This window comes from Cyrtonyx montezumae, unplaced genomic scaffold (assembly GCF_038088225.1).
Source record: "Cyrtonyx montezumae isolate F1298 unplaced genomic scaffold, pur_monq_1.0 scaffold_3, whole genome shotgun sequence".
Classification (NCBI taxonomy): Eukaryota; Metazoa; Chordata; class Aves; order Galliformes; family Odontophoridae; genus Cyrtonyx; species Cyrtonyx montezumae.
This window is the reverse complement of record NW_027072034.1, coordinates 23,483,574-23,503,449: the sequence shown is the minus strand read 5'-3', so window position 1 is coordinate 23,503,449 and position 19,876 is coordinate 23,483,574. Positions and strand designations below refer to the sequence as shown.

General features: G+C 47.4%; 1 protein-coding gene across 3 annotated transcripts in view; it reads right to left on the bottom strand.

Moving 5' to 3' along the window:
- Nucleotides 1–1,036: 1,036 nt before the first annotated feature.
- Nucleotides 1,037–19,876, bottom strand: part of PCCA (propionyl-CoA carboxylase subunit alpha) — a 263,973-nt gene continuing 245,133 nt past the window's right edge. For 2 of the 3 annotated variants that reach the window (XM_065740814.1, XM_065740812.1), the window contains exons 22-24: nt 12,625–12,765; nt 4,262–4,339; nt 1,037–1,769 (exon numbers count right to left, since the gene is read on the bottom strand). In XM_065740814.1, the coding sequence (XP_065596886.1) occupies nt 1,701–1,769; nt 4,262–4,339; nt 12,625–12,765 (288 nt within the window). In that variant the 3' untranslated portion in view covers nt 1,037–1,700. The remainder of the gene's footprint in view (nt 1,770–4,261; nt 4,340–12,624; nt 12,766–19,876) is intronic. The other variant, XM_065740815.1, reaches the window with a different exon arrangement.

Genomic DNA, 19,876 nt, shown 5'->3' with positions numbered 1-19,876 from the left:
AATTGCATTTAAAATTGTATGTTTCTTTTAGCATCCTAAGTAAGCAAGCACTGTAGGCACCGTTTCAGTTCCCTGAGTGGCTGGGATCTGGATGCTGCGAGCCAGAAAAGTAAACCTGACCTCAGCTGCCCACTGCACCGTACCAGAGGCAGCTGTGGTGAGCACTATTAAGGTGACGTTGAGCTGAGAACTTCAGTGCAGAAATTGCAGCTGTATGCTGACTGAATTTCCTACTGGGGGGAAAGATACTTAATCATGTTATTAAAAAAAGACAACAAAAAACACCACCAACAAAGGACCTATATGTGATTACTGCAACATTCAAAGACTACTGTCCTCATGACCCAACCCACTGTGCTGGCTTCTGTACAATCCGGGGATATTGTGGCTGTGTTGTTTCACTGCTGTGCCTTTTGTTTCCTTCAACTGCAGTGTTTGGTACACTGACATTGTACAGTATAGAAAGCTGCTGAAGGGACAAGGCTGTGAGCGGGGAATGCGTGTCGTGCGGCGAGCCAGACTACAATGAAGTAGTCCAAGGGGACTGTTCAGAACTGCATTGTACTTCTGCTTCACTGGCAGGAGCTCTGGGATGGCCAGAGATCAGCACAGGGAGCCAGGGTAAGGAACGGGCCTGAACTTCAGCAGTAATGGGCACTGCTGCCGTTCAAGTAGAAAAGCAGCCTCATTAAACTCTGACACGCTTTTCAAGCAGAACATTCGTTTTGTAGAAACTTTTGCATTGTACTTTTTAGTTTAGGGCAACCTGTGGAGCCTGAGCTGCACTGTGCCCCTTCTGGAGGAGGCAAGATGGCTCCAAGGACATTCCTAGGAAAGGCTGCAGGGTCTCTGCCTCAGCTCCTGCAAATCTCTAATTTTATGAACACTCCTAATCCCTCACTGAGTCGTTAGAAGGAGCCTCTGCACAACAGGAGTTCAGACACGAGGGTCTCCTGGCCTGGAGGAGCTCAGGGAGCAGCATGCTTGTCCTGAGGGGCAGCTGAGGGGACTTGAGGCCCGTGCCTGGAAGGCCCCGTATCCAGTGACCACTAGAAAGAAGATAAAGGGGAGAGTGTCTGAGTACGGAGTCTGAATAAAAGAGAGAATTCCCTTAGAACTGCAACTGAAAATACATGGGGCAAGTCTGCAGTAGCAAAATAAAACATCTAACCCATAATTCAAAGCCTAGTGTGGACAAAGGCTTCAAAATATTACAGTAAATCTGACCAGAATTTAAGCAGTAATTGTTTGGCACTTACACAGAGTGTAGGAAAGTGCTGAGTCCATTCAGTGGTTAATTTGTCGCTCCTATCAACCACTCTGTACAATTTGGCTGGGGCCTCCTACCAGTGATATTACTACGGAGAAGATTAATCAGCTTCGGGCTTTTGTTATGTTTTCTTTTTTAACAGAAGTTTTTCCTGTTTTAAAGCAGAAATGGTATTTTATTGATTCTACTTGATCCTGAAAAATCAAAGAATTACAAAGGTTATGTACAAGTATTTCTGGAAGTAAAAATCTGGGATCTGTTGCCAAGGTTTAACATCTGTGTTTGCTGTCTTAACCACTGATACAATAAATATGGCTCTATAAAATCTTCTGCGTAGGACGATCCATCATCTGTCTTGAATTGCTCTAATTTTACTTCATGGACTGAAATAATCAAGGTTGAGCTAATTCAGCAGCGGGAAGGCGACCTTTCATTCCAGTTCCACCAGCAGATCTCCTTCTCCAACAGTATCACCGGCTTTGCAGTGCACGGCTTTCACCTACAGCACAGGAACACAGAAACCATTTCAGTGTGTGGCTCAGCACCGCCATGAAGTTCACCCTGCAATTTTAAATCTTTCATCAGACGGTTTGAGAGTTCAGCATTCACGCTTGGACATGACGGTGCAATACTGTGGTATTTCGTGGATTACAGACTGGAAGCATTACTGAGTTTCGGGGTTGCAGCCATGAAGCTGGGTTTCCCTTAATCCCTACGCCGCTGAGAGAAATTGATTCAAATCCGAGTTGGAATCCTTTAATGTAACTGAACTTGGCAAAGGGCTACAGTCCTCAAATAGATGCAGCTGCATCGGGTAGATGAGTTCTTTACTGAATGAACATAGCATATTATGTCCCGTACAGTCCCTCACCTTCTCTGTAAAATGCTGAAACACGTCAGCACACGGAGCTTCAGAAGGTATTTGAAGCTCTGTATTAGAGTTTGCTCGCAGTGTTAATCCAGAGCTCCCACTGAGGTACCCAAGTTGTTGGATGAAGTCTCTTTCAGCGGTTCACCTGGTTCAGTCACTCAGTTAACTGAGGCTCCTTCAGGGAACCCACAGCACGCCCAGAATCGGGCTGATGGGGCTGCACGTGTCTGAGTGTGACGGCCTACAGCCCTTCACGTCTGGGCCATGCACTCCTCTGCCTGGCCACGGCTGCTAAACCACCTGCACGGGGTGAGTTGGAGTGAACAAACCCACGTTTCTCACAGCTATAAACAGGAAGAGGGAAGGGGAATGATGCAGAAAAGGAACTCAGACAGGGAAGGAAAATGGATGTCCTCCAGCTGAAGGCAACAAACTACGTTTCAAAACACAATTTCAAAGCATAAAAAAAGTGGGCTAACAGCCAATGCCAAACATCCCATTCCTGCAGAGCGGTCAAGCTCTTTTAGCACTCTGAGCCGTGGCTTTGCACTGCAGAGTGGAGCAAAAAATTTCTGTTTAGAAAGAATTAATTCATCAAATGGGGTTTTTATGTGCACAGTGGTAGGGAGTATTTGTTAGTTGGAGAAGCGCAAGCAGGATTTCAAGGAACAGCTCATTGGGAACGCAGCACACCTTGGTGGGAAAGGAAAGGTTGAAGCAAAAAAATAAAGTGGAGGGAAGGTGGCAGTAGCACTTTACTCACAAATACTCACTGGTTAAAAGCAGTGGAGACAGCAGCAAGAAGGGGTTAAACAAAAGAAGCAAAGTAGAAAAATAAACGCTATACAGTATTAATCAAGTGAGAAAACAAGTTACATAGCAATTAATGCATGGAAGAAAATAAAGTGCCAATGTCAGAGCAACAGGAGAAAGCACATACTCTGCCCTCCCCCCGCCAGCATTTATTTCCTCAAGACCCAATTTTGCATGAGATGTACTGGAAGAGGCAAGCCCTGGTCCAAGCTTTGGTGACAATTTCAGTGCTGTGCCAAATCATCCTTTCTTGTAAACACACAAACAGTCCTTGGCATAGAAACCCATCGTCAGATCTCAGCAAATCTTGCCAATGCCTCACCCAGCCTGCCCTGGAGTCAGGCTCCTTGCTGCCTCCCTCTGGGCTAATGAACCTTGCAATATCTATTTCTATTACCTTATTATTCTCTTTAGCAAAATGGCCTTGCTTCAGGGAGAGCAGAAGGTTCCGTCCCCAGCCAGAGATGGGCTGGGACCTGCTGGGAAAGGTGACATTAGGAGAACAAAAAATCCCGACCTCCTCATGGCTCTCTGCTCTTTCTCCCTGTGCAAAGGCTGAACTGGGCCGTGCTCAGGTGATGGCCTCAGTCTGGGCATTACTATCCCGCAGAAATGCTCTGAGGCCCCACCCTAGGGTCTGACAATCCTCCATACAGATGGGATTTCTCCCTGTCATGCCAGCCTACCCAGTTCCCTGCTCAGAGGGCTGTGTTGGAGCACGGGTGCACGGTGGGAGGACAGCCGGCTCAGCGGCTGTTCTGCTGATCCCTCTCAAGCAGCAAGGTACCACAGTGCACAGCCCCACAACGCTGGGCACATCTGCAGATCTACGTTCCATATTCAACAGGCAATAATCAAAAAAATGCACTCTTCTCATCTTCCTACAAAAATGCTTCCTGTGCCTTCTCCTGAGTGGTTCGGTGAGATCACACTGCTTGCCATAAATGAACTAGCAAAGAGATCACCCTTCTTCAGCTGCTCTCTGCGAATTTGGAAAAATGATCTCTAACGCCTTTCAGTTCAGCTTGGCATTGTAACGTCATGGAAAACAAACCACCGTGGAAAAAAAGAGTTATATGAATTTCTAAAGCCAGTAAAACTACTTCCTGCTGTGCCATCTACAGCTCGGAACTGCTTAACAGCATTCACAGCAGATGTAAATGTTAAAAATTAAAGACACCTCACTTCGAAAGACTTACAACAATCAGACTTAATTCCTTAACCACCAGAATCCTCCTTTCTTCCTTCTTAAATTCCATCCTCTTTGACAAGTTGCGTATGGTTTTGAGTGACCCAAGGTAGCTTACCTTGCCCGTTTTAGCAGCGATCATACTGTTCTGCATTTTCATCGCTTCAATTACACAAATCTCTTGACCTTCTGAAACCTGGTAAAATTAAAGCAGTACAAAATGAAGAGAGAGGATTTAAAATGCTCGAAGTGCGTATGATTCTTTTAGAAAATAAAGGGATTATTTCATTAAAGCACCAGAAGACTTCCACGGCGCAAGTCAAGTCAGCCGCTTACGGACGGCCGAGTCACAAAGCACAGCTGCTTTTGTCAAGCCAGGTGCCAAACAAGGGACAAGGAATCACCTGCTGAAAGCCATCACCCCGAGCGAACCTGGATGGCCCCTCGCCCACCTCACGCACCCGGCTCTAACTTTCACAGCTCGCATTTCACATCCGCCGCGGCTCCACATCAATTAAATCCAGACCAAAATTTAATTTGCGCAGCTCTGGCTGTGGAGCCCCTGCTCTGCTTCCCTGGCACGGATCCCACGGATGCTAATCCTGGTTGGGCAGCCAGACGTTTCTTGGCAGCTGTCCTGGGGAGCGCAGGCGGGAGGCTCCGGCGCAGCGCGTGGCAGCACCCAGGGAGCGTGCTCACCACCAAGACCCACGCCCTGGGCTTTACGACCGTCCATGGGCTGCCTACAGATGAGGGCAAAAACGCAGCACGCAGGATTTATCCCTCATGTAAGCCAGGAATTGCCCAGCCATGTCACGGAGACGGTGGCGTACCATGTTTTCAACAGCAGTGTAAGTGATAGGCTTTTTGGAGTGAAGACAGAATGTGTTTGCTCCTGGAGCGCTGTGCAGTAACCAGATACAGAAGGGTAACCGGCACTTTGACTGCAGAGCTTCAGGTGAGCATTTAAGTCAGCAGCAGCGTCACATCAGAGGACAGCGCCCAAGACTTGTGCTTTGTCCCCAGTTACTTCCCTCTGTTCCAGCTCCCTGCCTTTGTCTGTCTCTTGCACACCTGCTCCTCTGTGCGGGGCCTTTCCCCTGCAGCTCCCTTCCTTCCTGCTCTCCCTCTTCCTCCCTCTGCCTCACCGCTCAGCCTCTCTCCAGTCTGCTCTGAACTTCCAGACAGCTCTGAGGTTAACAGGAAGCTAGGAATAGCTATTTTAGTTAAAAAAAAAAAAAAGAGAGAGAGAAGACAAGAATGTTGGTTTGGTTTGGTACAGGATCTTTCAGAAATAAATATATCTGCCATCCTCTGGTTGAACTCAGCTAGCCAGGTGCCCCTGGCCTCTGGAGCTACCAAAGACTGAGGTGTTAAGGAGCATGGATCTGAATATAGGAGCGTAATTTCAAAGGCACAAGCATCTCTTCTCTTTAGCCCAGAGTGCCTCAGGATGTCCAACCACAAAATGCCTCCATTGGGAGGATGGTGACACACACGAGACCGGCAACAACTGTCTGAACACAGTCCTGAAAATACACTTACTGGGAAAGGACAAAGTTGCCTCCGCAGATCTCCAGTACGGCAGTAAAATAGCAGTAAGCACGAGTAGCCACGGCATGGAGATGGCTGTGAATTTGAATTTCTCCATTTCCCACCTTTCTCTAAAACAGAAATTTTGTGTTTTCCTTTATGCCTGCTGGGCTGATGACAAAGGAATCGGTGTCTGGGAAGGAAATAATCCACCCAGCCAACAGACTATATAGCCAGGTAACCAGTAAACATCCCACAGTTGTACTGATTGGAAGGAAGGAGGCACTCTGAGTACAGAGGACGTGTTAAAATGCTGCGTCAGTACTTCTGACAATGCACAGTTTGTTCCAAATTACTTCGGTGAAAGTGTCATCTAAGCCCAAGAAGTTCAATTACTGTTCTTATGTTAAACCTTTGCAGCACCACTCATGTTGCAAGGCAACAAATCCTAAAATGAGGCACTTGTATCTGCTTCTTCTCTTTTTCAGCCTCTTGGGCACTGTCCAATTTCTTTCATTACATAATTGCACATATCATTTAGACTGTAAATGAAAGCTGCATTGATGTGTACAACTCCTTGCTTTGCAACTCACTTATCTAAGGATTTATCTGGCCCCATTTGTAAGGCTGTGTTGTCTCTGTATGACTTCTTTCTTTCCGGGAATGGTAAATCAAAGCATACCACCATCTCTACATTTCAGACATCATGGAGTCCAGCCCCCTGCCACAGCAGCTCCCTAGCCCAGGTTGCACAGGTAGGCGTCCAGGCGGGTCTGGAACGTCTCCAGAGAAGGAGACTCCACCACCTCTCTGTGCAGCCTGTGCCAGTGCTCTTTTCCAGAACACTGTTCTCAGTCTTCTGCGCGTCATCTGGCACGGACTTAACGATTGTGACAGGATGACTTCAGAGCGAGGCGTGTAAAGCGCTCACAGGCCCCACAAGTCTCTCTGATAAACCCAATCAGCGCTGATGCACTTCCCCGCGCCCCGTCTAATTGGTGCAAAGTTTGCCGAGCTGAATCCCGCATCTTTCATCCAGCTTGCCGCGTCCTCTCCTTTGACACGGGGTCAGGGTTCACGTTCGCATCCGATGCTCCAAGTGGCCCTCATTAGGCGGCAGCCCGCCTCGCGCCCAAATGAGTGCGCTGGGAGGGGAGCTCGGCCCATTTACTCAGCAGATTTTAGCATGTTAAGGAGGCCCGAGTGTCACACAGCATTGCCACGTTTTGAGGAGTTTCAGACATCTCCAGCTGATGATTAATTGTGAGTGATGGGAAATAAAATCCAGTAAAGCCAGCTGCTTGCCATGGTCGGCAAAATTACTATAATGGATATAGGCTGCCAATTTTCCAGTTTTACTGGCAAGTCTTCCAAGTGTAATTAAGGGAAGTTATAAATGATATGGAAATCTATCAAGTCCCATTTATTTTCAGAGGACTCCTTCCCTTGAGACTTTTATCTTCAAGCTTATAGTTTGCTTTGTTGTGCTAATTACTTAAACCACTTCTTATTTCTGATTAAAGCCCCCAATATCCTCCATAAGAAGTTAGATTCACTTTATTCGTGGGGATTTAAAGAGACAGAGACCTTTTTAAAGTTGCCCCAAGCTCCGGCTCGTTCTCTGGAGGCACAACCGTGCGTCCTCCATCTTAGGCACTCTGCCACTACTCTGCCACCACCCGGGTTGCTGTTTTCAGACAAATTTTGACAATTTGGAAAGATGCGATTGAAGGGAGGGTTGGAGGGGGGGGAGGGGGAGAGGGATTACAAAAAACAGAACACAAAATCCCCCACCAACAAAAGCCTGAGGGCCTCCCAAATCCTAACGCCTCCCAAAACAAAGCTCGCTGAGGCTGCCCCAGACACCAGGCGTTTAGCACGGGGTGGTGTTGCTCACTAATGTCGTTTGATTTGGAATAAAAGCATGAAAATGATGTGCAAAGGCCTAAAATTGGAGATGTAAAGGATGACTGCACAGTATTCCATTTCTCAATTTCATCCTTCAGAGCCACAAAATGGGGGTGATACAGTTACTGGATGAGATTTACAGTAACAGCTGTGGTCTTCCCACACAAGGGAGGACCTTCTAATGGGCTGAGGTCTGTTTTGAACAGACGGGGAGTAGCAAAACAAGGTTCCCTATTAAGGGTGTGCGGGAATATTCCTGATAAAGAAAGCGGGTGGTGGGAATCAAGATTGCTTTAAGAGACCCAAATCTCCTTTCACTGGCAAAAAACAGAGCTATTTTAGAAAGTGCTAACTGCTAAATAAATGAGAGATGTGTAAATGGAAGGGTTTGGTTTTTTCTTCATCTCCTTGTAAAGAACGCCTAGGAACCAGTGCCAGGGGCATATGGCTTTCTCCTGCGCTGAACGTTCATACAAAAGACAGGTTCATCAGTCATTGGAGTATCTGGATAAAAAATTAGCTCCTGATGGATGGTATTTAGAGCTTACCTGCTGCTCGTACATTACCAGGCAAACACGGGTTTCGAAACCCACATGACATTAGAAACTGCAGACCATGAAATACCCCACATGCGAGTGAGCGCGCTCCTAACGTCCGCCAGGTTACACAAAATCAAAAATAAGCTATTTAAACCCTCTGCCTAAAATTGGGCCCGCTGCAAGGAACCCTGGGTCAGCCCTACACAGGCCAATTAACGCACAGCATCTGCTGTATAGAAGCCGTGCATGAAGCACTTCCGAATGATTTCAGCAATTAAAAGAAAACTGTTTCCTGCCTGTTCTGACAGCAACTGTTTCAATGCAAGAGTGAGCACCAAATCATTGCGTGCAGCTGAAAAAATTGTCTTTTTTTTTTTTGTTTTTGTTTTTCTTTTTTTTTCCCCCATCTTGTGAAAAGGAGGTGGGAGGGATGAAGACTTCGTATGGAATCGGATCGTTCTTTTGTTGTCCGACATTCTGTGTTTTTCTGCCAAATCAGACAGAAGGCTCCGAGGGTTTACGGGGCCCTCTACAGTATCACCTTCTGGTGCACTGCGGCTCCCTAAAAAGATGGATCGATACCAGCCGTGCTGATTTCCCAGCAAAAGTGAAAATCCCTCAATTACATTTGGGAGACCATTACATTTAGAACGCGGGTGCTCCACCGATGCATTACACTTTAAGGCTCTCAGATCCAAAGGCAAAAAAACAGCGACGGCTCGAAGCAGAAAGGATCTTCAGTTTGCTTAAAAGCAAAGGGAGAATTGGATTTTATGGGTATCTGCCTTCCCAGCTTTGGGGAGACAACAGTAAACAGCTCCTGTGATTTCCATTATGCTGAGACCCATGTCCCCAATTCAGTCCTCAGAGTAAGAAGGGACAATGCCAGACCGTGCCATAGGAAATCCAGCCACCCTGGCATGTGGGCTTCTGCTAAATAATTTCAAGCGCTCGTTTACACCCTTGCCAAACCACTGCATAGCAACTAGGTATGTATTTGCTGTGTAAAACCTGTAAGAGAATTTAAGGGGTTGTTTATTTGTTGTCTAAGCTTAGCCCACTCTGCTATCATCCCCCTTCTGTTCCGTTTTTTTGGTTTTTTTTTTTTGCTCTGACTTGTTGGCATTGAGCATCTAACAAGAAAACAAATTGAGAGGAACTGGATGAGAAGCAATTGAAATTCCTTGACGTTGCCCATCACCACATAAAACAATTAGTGAGGGCCTACCCTTCGTTCCAAATTAACTTTGAAACAGGAGCTACGGAGTCGCAAATGTAATTAGCAGCAATTAATACACTTGACAAACCATTATCAAACTTTTTTTTGCCACGCTCCTTTCGAGAGTGAATCTGCAGATAGCACTTCCCAAATGTTGTGACCCCTGATTAACCTGAGGTCAGTGCCGGCCTCCTGACAGCAACCAGCACTGGCCATTGCACTCCCACTTATCCCAAACACACGTCTCTGCTGCTGCTGCAATCTCCGAGCGCTGGGGGAAGCGATCTGGGGCAGCACACACCTTTGGGGGGATGCTCGTGCTGCTCAGCCTCCACAACACCGTGCTCCTAACACGAGCATCTCAGCGATGGTTGAAGAGTTTCTTGGCATTCCAAAAGCCAATGCAGAATGATAAAGAACAAAAAATAAAAGCCTGTGGTTTATTTTCCAACAAGCTGACACTCTTTCCCCTAGGAAACGTGATCTAGCTGTGGTGTCCCTGCTCATTGCAGGGGAGTTGCACTAGAAGGCCTTCAAGGGTCCCTTCCAACTCGAAGGATTCTATGATTCAATGGAGAAACTCAAACAACATTGACTATTTGTACTTCTGCTTAGGGACAGGATCTCATTCTTAATTATGCTTCACTCAGGCACAAATCTCAGGCTGTGTAATTGCATAAAGACAGGAAGAAAAACCCTTTTGTCAAATCTAAAAATCGCACTAATGTTATTAGCAACTTTCAATGCAACCACAGCAAAATTACTCAAAGCCTTGAGTTACAGGAGTGGGGAAACATTTAAATGCTTTCCTTCTTGAAATTTCCAATGCAAATGGTTTCATCATTGGTTTATCAATAGGGTGTCTTTTTCCCAACAAAAATACATACACACACACACACACACACACAAAAATCACCTAATAACCAGCATTATTGAAAATGACATCGGTTCCTGACCGCCTGTGGACACTGTTGCAAATTCCTACCACTTGGGTTATAGGGATGAGATAAGAAAGAGGCATTTTATTTAGGCTTGGAGAACCGAAGGGCAAACACCCCTTAGAGCAGCACACACCTGGCTGATGGCAACAGGCAGCTATGCAGCTCCACAAGCTCCCCAAGTTCAGGAATTAGGAAGTGTTTGAGTGGTGATAAGTTCCAAAACACAGAGACTTTCCTGGCAAGAAGAGAGGAGGTCTAGAAACTCAGGCCAAAATAATTAACCTCTCTCTTTTTTTGGCTGTAGAGGTGCAGAGATTAAGTCACGATGGAGCGTTTGTCCGGAAGTACTTTCCTTTTACATTTGGAGGAGGGGGAAAAAAAAAGCCATTAATGTGAATTGCGCTCCCAGCGCTGTGTTGGCCTATCGACCGGTGCTGGGCTTAGCAATGCCACCTGTTCTGCCCCATTTCATTACCACAGGAAAACAACCAACGAAAACACACAGCCAAAAGCGAAGAGTCTTCACCTTTCCCACAGATGCAAAACTGAAAAAGCAAAACCCATAATCACAGGTCAGAATAGAGTAAGGAAGGAGCACGACGCTGGTGGGACAGCCCAAGGCTCTTTCTGTGTCTGTGTGTGGGTCAGAGCAGCGCTCAGAGCCATCTGCTGAAACAACACACACACAAACACCCCCTCGAATTAATAGTTCCTACACAGCATAGCTGTGCTAACATGAAGGAGGCAAGCTCAGTTTAAATCTTACCCCAAATAACATTAACTTTCTTTTTGCTCATACGGATTTCGGATTGTTTTGTTGTTGGTGTGATTTATGCTTCTGAGTGGCTGCATTGTGCTTGCAGGAATAACGGAGTGACAACTAATTACAGTCCTCCGATCGCACGAAGGATAAGAAAGTAGAAAGTAAGGGAAAAGCTGAAAAATTGGCAGCATCGCAGATTCTGCTTCCCTCTGAATGACAACAAGCCCTTCCCCACTGTGCTTCTAAGATCTACAGATCATCTTACAGACAAAAGAGAACAAATTCCTTGCATATGCACTATCTTCTGGCAACAGTGAATTGAAAAATGCCTCTCGGAGCAGCTGGAGGGAGGGTGCTCACACAAGCCTCCACTGGGCCCCGAGTATTTTTCGCCAGCACCAGCCAAATCAGCACGAGACTTGAAGGAAAATGCTGCATCAAGCAAGGAAAATGAACACAGGGAGCAGCAGTGCCACCTCCTCTGGTTAAGGACACACAGAGAGGGGCTCACAAACACTGTATGCTTTACCTGGCTGGGTACCCTGCCCTGTAGCAGAGCCACAGGCAATGAGTGAGAGCCATCCATCCCCAGCCATCCCCCACCAGCTGCTCCTTCCCTATGGCAGAGCCCGTGCAAGGAGAGCAAGGCTGCCTGCTGCTGCCCACTGGACAGCTGTGTGGAGCCAAGGCGTGCCCAGAGCTATGCTACTCTCATCTCCCTTGCTCCCCTTTTCCTTTTAAAACATTCTGAGATAGCCATTCCTGTTTCAAGCAGGAAAACATCCCCACATGTTATTTAGCAGCTCTTGCTCCGATGTACCGCATCACTTGTGGGTCTGGGTAGGCAGGTTCATTGATTTAGTTAGTTAACATCCCTTTGGCTCTGCCCTCCTTCCCCACTCGTTCCATTCCTTCAAAACAACAAGGAATGTTCTTCGAAGAGAAAACTCCAACATGTGGCAGAATTAACTCCTCCCCAAAAGAGGCACAAGTAACAGTCTATAAAAAGGCTCCGTGTGATGCCACAGTGATTAATTCTAATTGAATACTGCTGGTTTTAAAGGTGCAAACGGGCTATGTGTGCATGTATACATGGCAAAGGCAGATAGCTGAGTGTCCTCTGAAGGAATTTCTCGCTAATATTTACTCTATTGCTTTTCACAGCTACAGGACATCCATTCAAGGGCCCTGACCTTAAAAATAACATTTGATACAATGTGGTAGAATGCAGTATAAAGTATAGTTCAAGGAAGTAGTTACAGGCAGCTCTAAAACACTGTATTGCCACTTGCTTCCAGCTCAGGACTGGGTAAGGATCACCAGGAATCCCCAGGACAGCAGTGGTCTGTTCTGCTGCCCTTCAGTTTGTCAGCATTATCCCTTGTGCAGGACAAGGGAATTTCCATAGAAGAGATTTTATCATTTTATCATTTGAAGGGAAAGCAGTGGAGAGCCTTCAGCACACTTTACTCCACAGGGGAGGTTAAAACCCCCGTGACCTGTAGCTTCAGCTGTGCCACAGAGAAACTTGTGCAGAATATACAGCAAAAATACAGATGCATAGATCCCATCTCTTACCATGTCCCCGGGCTTGACAGAAACAGCCACCACTGCTCCAGGCATGGGCGAGCGCAGGATACTGGAGGTGTCCTCCTCTGCTTTCTCCGGCATGTACTTGCTCAGCTCTGCTGCTGCCTTCGTCAGTACTTGCAATTTGTACTGAAGGACAGAAAGAGCAAGGGTTTATTTATCACACTGTACCTCCGTGGATCCCACAGAATGACCCGCACTGTTTGGTGGCATGTTTTTGTAGAATACATCTGTTATCTATTCTTTGCTGGAGTGCCCAAAAATCACTGCTTGCAATCCTTATTGGGTTTCATTTTCAGGATGTAGAAAGAGAATGTAGAGAGATGTGACCCTAAACAGCAGCAATGAGCACAGAAAAGGAAATAACCAAATACAGTAAAGAAATGTCGGGTTCATTTCCCAAAGTGGGATTGCAGAAGGGAGCTGCCAATTTAACACAGACATCCTCGTGCCCACTGCACCTTACACCGGACAAGGAGAGCTGCAGCATTCATTTCCAACGCTGTGTCCAATTAGAAACTGACCCCTCTGGGATGGACAGACAGGTTTTTAGTGACCATTTTTAAATGAATGTGATGAATCTTAAATCACAGAATTGTAGGGACTGGAAGGGACCTCTAGAGATCATGGAGCCCAAACCCTTGCCCAAGCAGCTCCCTAGCCCAGGTTGCACAGGTAGGCGTCCAGGCGGGTCTGGAACGTCTCCAGAGGAGGAGACTCCACCACTTCTCCCCTCATCCTATCACCACACACTGCTGAGAAGAGTCTTAAACACTGCTTTATACTTTTTAAACATTTCTTCTGATCCTGTACCCAAGCTTTGCAGTGAATAACAAGCTTAGCTTCTCCAATTGGAACATAATTAGCAATTTCCCTTCCAGTTTCTGTGCACAAGGAGAGGGACGGAATACTTTGGTTGTATGGAATCTATTTTATCTGTAATAAAAACCATTTGGCAGTCGTTATTCATCTTAAGAAGTAAAAGTGTTTATAATGCCTAGAACAAACATGGAAAATAGCACTGAGCCCCAGGTGCCCAAGGGCACTCTCCAAACAAAACCCTTCAGAAAACAGCCCGGCTGAGTGCGCTCGTTGAGCTGCAGGCTTTCAGCTCTTCGAAACTTGAATCCCTTCGGCGATCCCCCGCGTGCGGGTCCTCGGACACATCGCGGAGCCCGTGCAGATGAAGGCGGAGATCGGCAGATGGCAGCAGGTCTCTGCGCTACGCCGAGCGGAGCCGGCACCGCGCTTCTCCGTAATTTAAACAAAGGTTTTAATCAGCAGCGTCGGGTGAGGCGCATTTACAATTCAAATGCGCGTTTTGCTGATGTAAAGTTCAACACCTTGCTTCGAACAGTATGTTTTCTTCCGAAACAATTAGCTGTTGTTTTATTAGCAATAAAACGTCTTTACTTCTCAGTTTTTTCACCGACCGAGGAAAAATCCGATTCCCTTATGGTGAAGGTAAAGGGGCCTCTGCCTACGGAAGCAGAACAGCGCGCTTGGAAATGCCCGCGGAAGGTGATCAATTCGGCGGTGACATCCCTACAAAGCAGCTTTCCAAAGCCCGACCGAAACGGGCTCACGTGGGACCATCATCCCCCAAACAGCACTGGGGCACGCAGATGATGTGCAGAGAATGGGGCGGCTGTCTGGTGAGAAACGCTTCTAATTCTGCCGGGAAGCAAGAAGGCGCTCAAACGAACAGCCCTGGGAAACGTAACGAGCACCACAAGGATGTTTCCTGCCGCTGGAGGTGGCTGGGAAGGTTCCAGGACCCCTTCCCCACCCCACGCCCTGGTTACCATGGCTAGGACACCGTACGGCAGCACCATTTTGTATGCAGAAAGCCGCCCCAACGCACAGCCGCCCGCAGGCATCACTGTGCTGCTGAGCTCTGTGGCACTCGTGTTCCCAGAAGCAAAGCACGCTCGGCCCTCTCCTCGCACGTAACTGCCCGGTGGGCATCCTGCCGCTTCCTTCCCTAAAAGCACAGCGCGTGTGCACACGTGTGCGTGTGTGCACGTCCGCACGGGTGCTGTGCGAGAGGAGATCCGATGTCAGAAGTTGCAAGCAGAATTGCAGCGGCGTGACGAGTCGAGTAATAACATCGTATGCGTTGTTTCTTCACTCCTCAGTGTCTGTTTTGCAATCACGACACCCGAGTGTCTGCCAGCTTCTGAAGGATCTGATCCTTAAGTGAAATTGCCGTGCAAATAAAAGCTTTTTACTCCTATTAAAATTCGTCTGAGTCATAAGTGGCACGGAAAAAAAGCTCGCCGAGCGTATTCTGCTGTCAATCTAATAAACATTCTGTGCAGAGGGACTATTTATCAAAGATAAATTGTACTTAAAAGTCCTTCATTAAATCTATGGGGGGGGATATAATTGCACTAAATTGCACAGTTTCGGTATCCATGGTTGGTGTTTTCTTTGTACTCAGAGTTTGAAAATACAACAGAAAAGAAAAAGGAAGAAAACGGAAATAAGTGAGATTCGTGGGCTATGCCACCGCCTCACACAAGGGACAATTCCGATATGGTTTCAAAGCGTTAGGTGTAGACGCCGTTGCGTTTCTCAGCCACTAACAGAGACAGACATCACCACTTGTGAGCTGCCCGATTTCGAAAGCTGAACTCCAAATGAGAGCTGAACCTTCTGCCTTCAGCTGGACCATGGCACTGCCCTGATCCCCCCTGCGCTCGCAGCCTACAGCAGTAGGGGGGGGAAAGCTGCATCCCTCGGTGCGCTGCACTGCAAAGCCCGGCCCTGCGCAGCAACTTGAAACCTCCCGACCAAACATTGTTTTCACTGTCTTTATAATTTTCGTATCTCTTGGATTCCTTTCTCTGCAGGGCTCCTGCTTTGCTTGGAGGGAGATGTGAGAGCCTGTACACTCAAAGCTTTAAAATGCAGCTCTTTGTTATTGATGAGCTGTTCTTTTTCTTTTCGTATTTGTTTATTGTTCTGCGGTCTGTTTGGGGGATAAGCAAGTTACTGTAATCAGAAAGTAAAAAATAACAACAGTAAACTTCTCGGGGAAGGGCCTTTTTTGGCACACGTTGCTCACAAATGACCTTTCCCAATATAAAAAGGCAAAGCAGCAAAGAAAGGTTCCTTCTCCAGGACTGCCTTTGATGTACTCCCGCTGCCGGCAGCCCTTTGTGAGGCCATTCCCCACCTCTCAGGGCACCGCTCACCTCCCAGGGGGCCACGGTGGCTGCGGGAGACCACAGTGCCCCGGGGAGGCCACAGCAATGCCACCACCATTAAGAATATCCCCATTTTTTTCCATTGCATGATTAACCCTGCTGTACGCCTCTGATTTTGTATTGACAGAACGACGCTGTGCTAGTGAAGCAGAAGCAAGGAAGGCTGCTGGCCAATGGATGGGCAGCAAGGAAGGCTGCTGGCAACACAGGGTTCTGGAGCTGAGTTCTGGACCAGAGCAAACCTCACGGAGAAGGATCTGGGAGGAGCCAGTCAGCTCCGGATGGCATGGAAACAGGTGTTTCTTTACAACAAGAGTCCACAACCAATTGACAAAAATTACAGCAGGGAGAGAGGACGTTCCCAAATTGTTTTCCTACAGTAATTGTTTTCTAACGTGAATGAAATGGGTGTTTTCACACCACCAAACTCTCTCTTACGGACAAACCTCCGTGACAAAAAAGAAAAAGGGGGGGAAAATGGCATAAGAATAGAAGTGCAAAGGAATGAGGGAGAAAAGAGAAAGCAAGGCAATGAAAACTACACTGTGGGTTCTGTAGGGTTTTTTTAGATACGTATCAAACTGATCTCCCAAGTCAGTAGGTGAGAAGCAGACCAGCTGCTATTGAAGAGGTGGCCAGGGCGCACCTGAAGCTCATTTTTCCTTAAAAATGAGTTCTGTTGCTTATACAGACGCAGTCCCCTCGCTGAGTACAACAGCATACTGCATACCTTCGGTGAAATGCTCCACACTGCGCTCTGTTACAACCCACGTTAGTTTATTAAATATGATCTTCCCCATACACTTGAAACTCATGTCCCCAGAAGCTGTAAATGTTCAAACTCCACTGGAGATTTTATAGAGCAATCTAATGTATCAACGGCCGTGTGTTATCAGGACATTGTTTGGACTGCTGACCAGATGTGGATTTTCAGTGCGCTTTCCCCAAATGCTCAACCATGTTTTCCAAATGTCTGTCATTCTTGTGGTCAGAGAGGTGAAAATCCTATGCAGCTCACATTTCAGCAAAGAAACTGCTGTGCATCTTAATTATTTTCAGTAATCTTACAGTGTCATTTTTGGAACCAGTGACATTTATTAACTGTGGCCACATAATTTCCATTTATCATTCCTAATCGCTATCCTATCTCAAGTCACTCAACTGTTGTCACCTTGAGTTTGACCACTGCAGGCTCGTGAGGAATGTTATGCTGTATTCATTCATGGAGATAATAAGAAGCAATGTTCCAGAGCTGAATACAGTGAGCACACTGCCTTTTTTTTAATTAATTGTTCAGCATTTTGACACAGGGACCAGCTACAGCCTTGCTTGCGTTTTCAACAGGGCATTAGGAGTTGGACTTGATGATCCTTATGGGTTCCTTCCAACGCAGAGTACTGTGCGATTCTGTGATCTGAACAGGAGTGGAGTATTTATGCCACACTGCACAGGGTGCCAGGCATCACCTTATTTCAGAGGCTAGGATTCCCTGCTGGGAAAGGATTCATCCATGGGGCATTCTGCAGATCGCAGGGGCTTTCTGCTGGCTGCACATTCGACAGCTGATATCCGCAGGGTGGTGGTGGGAGTTGATGCCAGCATCTGCATGGGATAATGGCAGCAAAAGAAAGGAGGGAAGAAAGAAGGAAGGAAAGAAAGGAAAAATGAAGGAAGAAGGGAAGAAAAAGGGAAGGAAAGAAGGGAAGCATGAAGGAAGAGGGGAAGAATGAAAGAAGGAAGGGGTGAAAGAGGAAAGGAAAGAAGCATGAAGGAAGGAAAGATGGAAAGAGGGAAAGATAGAAGAAAGGAAGAGAGGGAAGGGGAGGGGAGGGGAGGGGAGGGGAGGGGAGGGGAGGGGAGGGGAGGGGAGGGGAGGGGAGGGGAGGGGAGGGGAGGGGAGGGGAGGGGAGGGGAGGGGAGGGGAGGGGAGGGGAGGGGAGGGGAGGGGAGGGGAGGGGAGGGGAGGGGAGGGGAGGGGAGGGGAGGGGAGGGGAGGGGAGGGGAGGGGAGGAAGAAGGGAAGGAAGAAGGGAAGGAAGAAGGGAAGAAGGAAGGAAAGGAGGAAGGCCGGCCGGGAGCAGCTCTCCCGCACATGGCTTTGACAACTCCATCAGCGCAGTCTCAAGGCGGCTGTCAATCAGGATGCATCATTTACTACACCAGCACACGGCGGGTTCTCCCGACGAGCCTCCTGACAGCCGCACTACAGCTCTATCCCCCGGCCGGCTGTTTACCACGCCGCGGCAATTAGCGGCCGTGCAACAGGCGGCGGTGCCGCTCTCGGCCCCATCTCGCTTCACGGAGCGGCGGCTGCGCCACAAAGGCGCAGTGTTCCGCGGGCCCCGCGCTCAGACAGCGCTTCATTTGCAGCTATCTGTAATTAGATTAATGGTGCAGCGCCGCACAAAGCGGGCCCACTTCACATCAGATAGCATATGAATTAGGACAAACACTTATTTCAATTCCAGGCAGAGAAAGCGGTGACGGGGGTATTTAGCATACCCTTTATGGTGGAATGAGATGTTAATTGTGTACCATTACCTCTAAACTGCTTGCTTGTTGTATAAATCACTGTGCTAATTGATGCAGAGATAGAAACGTAGCCACAGGCGAGAAAGCGACGGAATGAGAGCTGAAGATGGCGGATAAAGGATTATCGGGGAAAACCATATGGAGATGGGCTCCTTTGAAAGCCGCCCACGAACCACGGGGAAAGGGCCGCGCTGGTGTGCAGGGAAAACGCGCACAGTGACATCGGGACCTAAAGAGAGACCCTTAGGGAAGGGTCCGAGGCAAACAGAAAATTGCATTACATCCGCGACAAGCCGATCCCTGGAAAATCCCCTGCACGAGCAACAGGGGAGAACTCCAGCAGCAACAAGTGACTGCCTGCAGCAGGACGAGCAGAAGTACAGGACCCAATCATAGAATCATTAAGGTTGGAAAAGGCCACTAAGATCATGCGGTCCAGCCGTAAGCAAATGGCACAGATGGGCTTGTGGCTGTTATCACAACACAACGTGTTATAGCCATTCACAGCTACGTTTCCCCGCGCAGATGCCCTCATTTTAAATAAGCAGCGATGCTGACCAGCTCTTCTGTGCACGCTCGCTACCGTACACACGGGTTGCAGCTTCCTGCTCCAGCCAGACGTGATGGATTGCACCTCAACACCTGCAGGACCCTTTTCTCCCTGTCAGCTCCGGTTGAAATCTATCAGTCGAGTCAATGACGCTGGGAACCTGGCGGGCAAAACGGCACAACAGGCATACAGCTTGCCTGCCTTGTATTTTTGGCGAAGGTGGTTAAGAACGGCATTACACAAGGAAGAAGAGCTTCAGTGCCATCCTAAGCATCCCACTCCAGGAGGACAAGCCAACTTAGTGACACACACCACTGGTGAGCCATGCTTCTTCCTCTACAGACGCAGCAAAGCTGTTTGGCAGATGTGCCATTTGATCCCACGACACTATATTCTACAACATTCTGCAACATCGCAACACTATCAGCCATCTCACACTTCCCATTTGCCCCTACATGACTATATAAGCTTTTTTCTTAAGCTTCTTGTTCAGAAAACTTCATTGAACTGAAGACTTATCGATGACTACTAGCTTCCTGTTTTGATCGCTAATAAAAAGCCTAGACAAAATGATGGTAACTAAAATGCTACTTTACATTATAAGAAAATCCATGACCCTTCACAAGGTGGTCATTTAGGGTGAATGGTGGCTTTCAGCAAAGAGCTCTAAGATCTTAGCACATTGAAATAAACTTCCCAAAAATAAAAGGTATCTTCCCCTCGACTGTTCAATCTCTTCTATTCTTCAGCGTTTGATATTGCCTTAGCTTAGAAGAGCAAAGACAATGCATTATACATCCCAGATATCTCACTGTCCTAAGTTTAATTAAAGAGGACGATGTATTGAATTTTCTGACCTTATTTTTGAATGTATTTGGGCGGCTAGTTGTTGCTGGGGAGTAGCAGTGGAGTTCAAAGTGTTGTTGTAGTGTTTATTGACCTTGGTT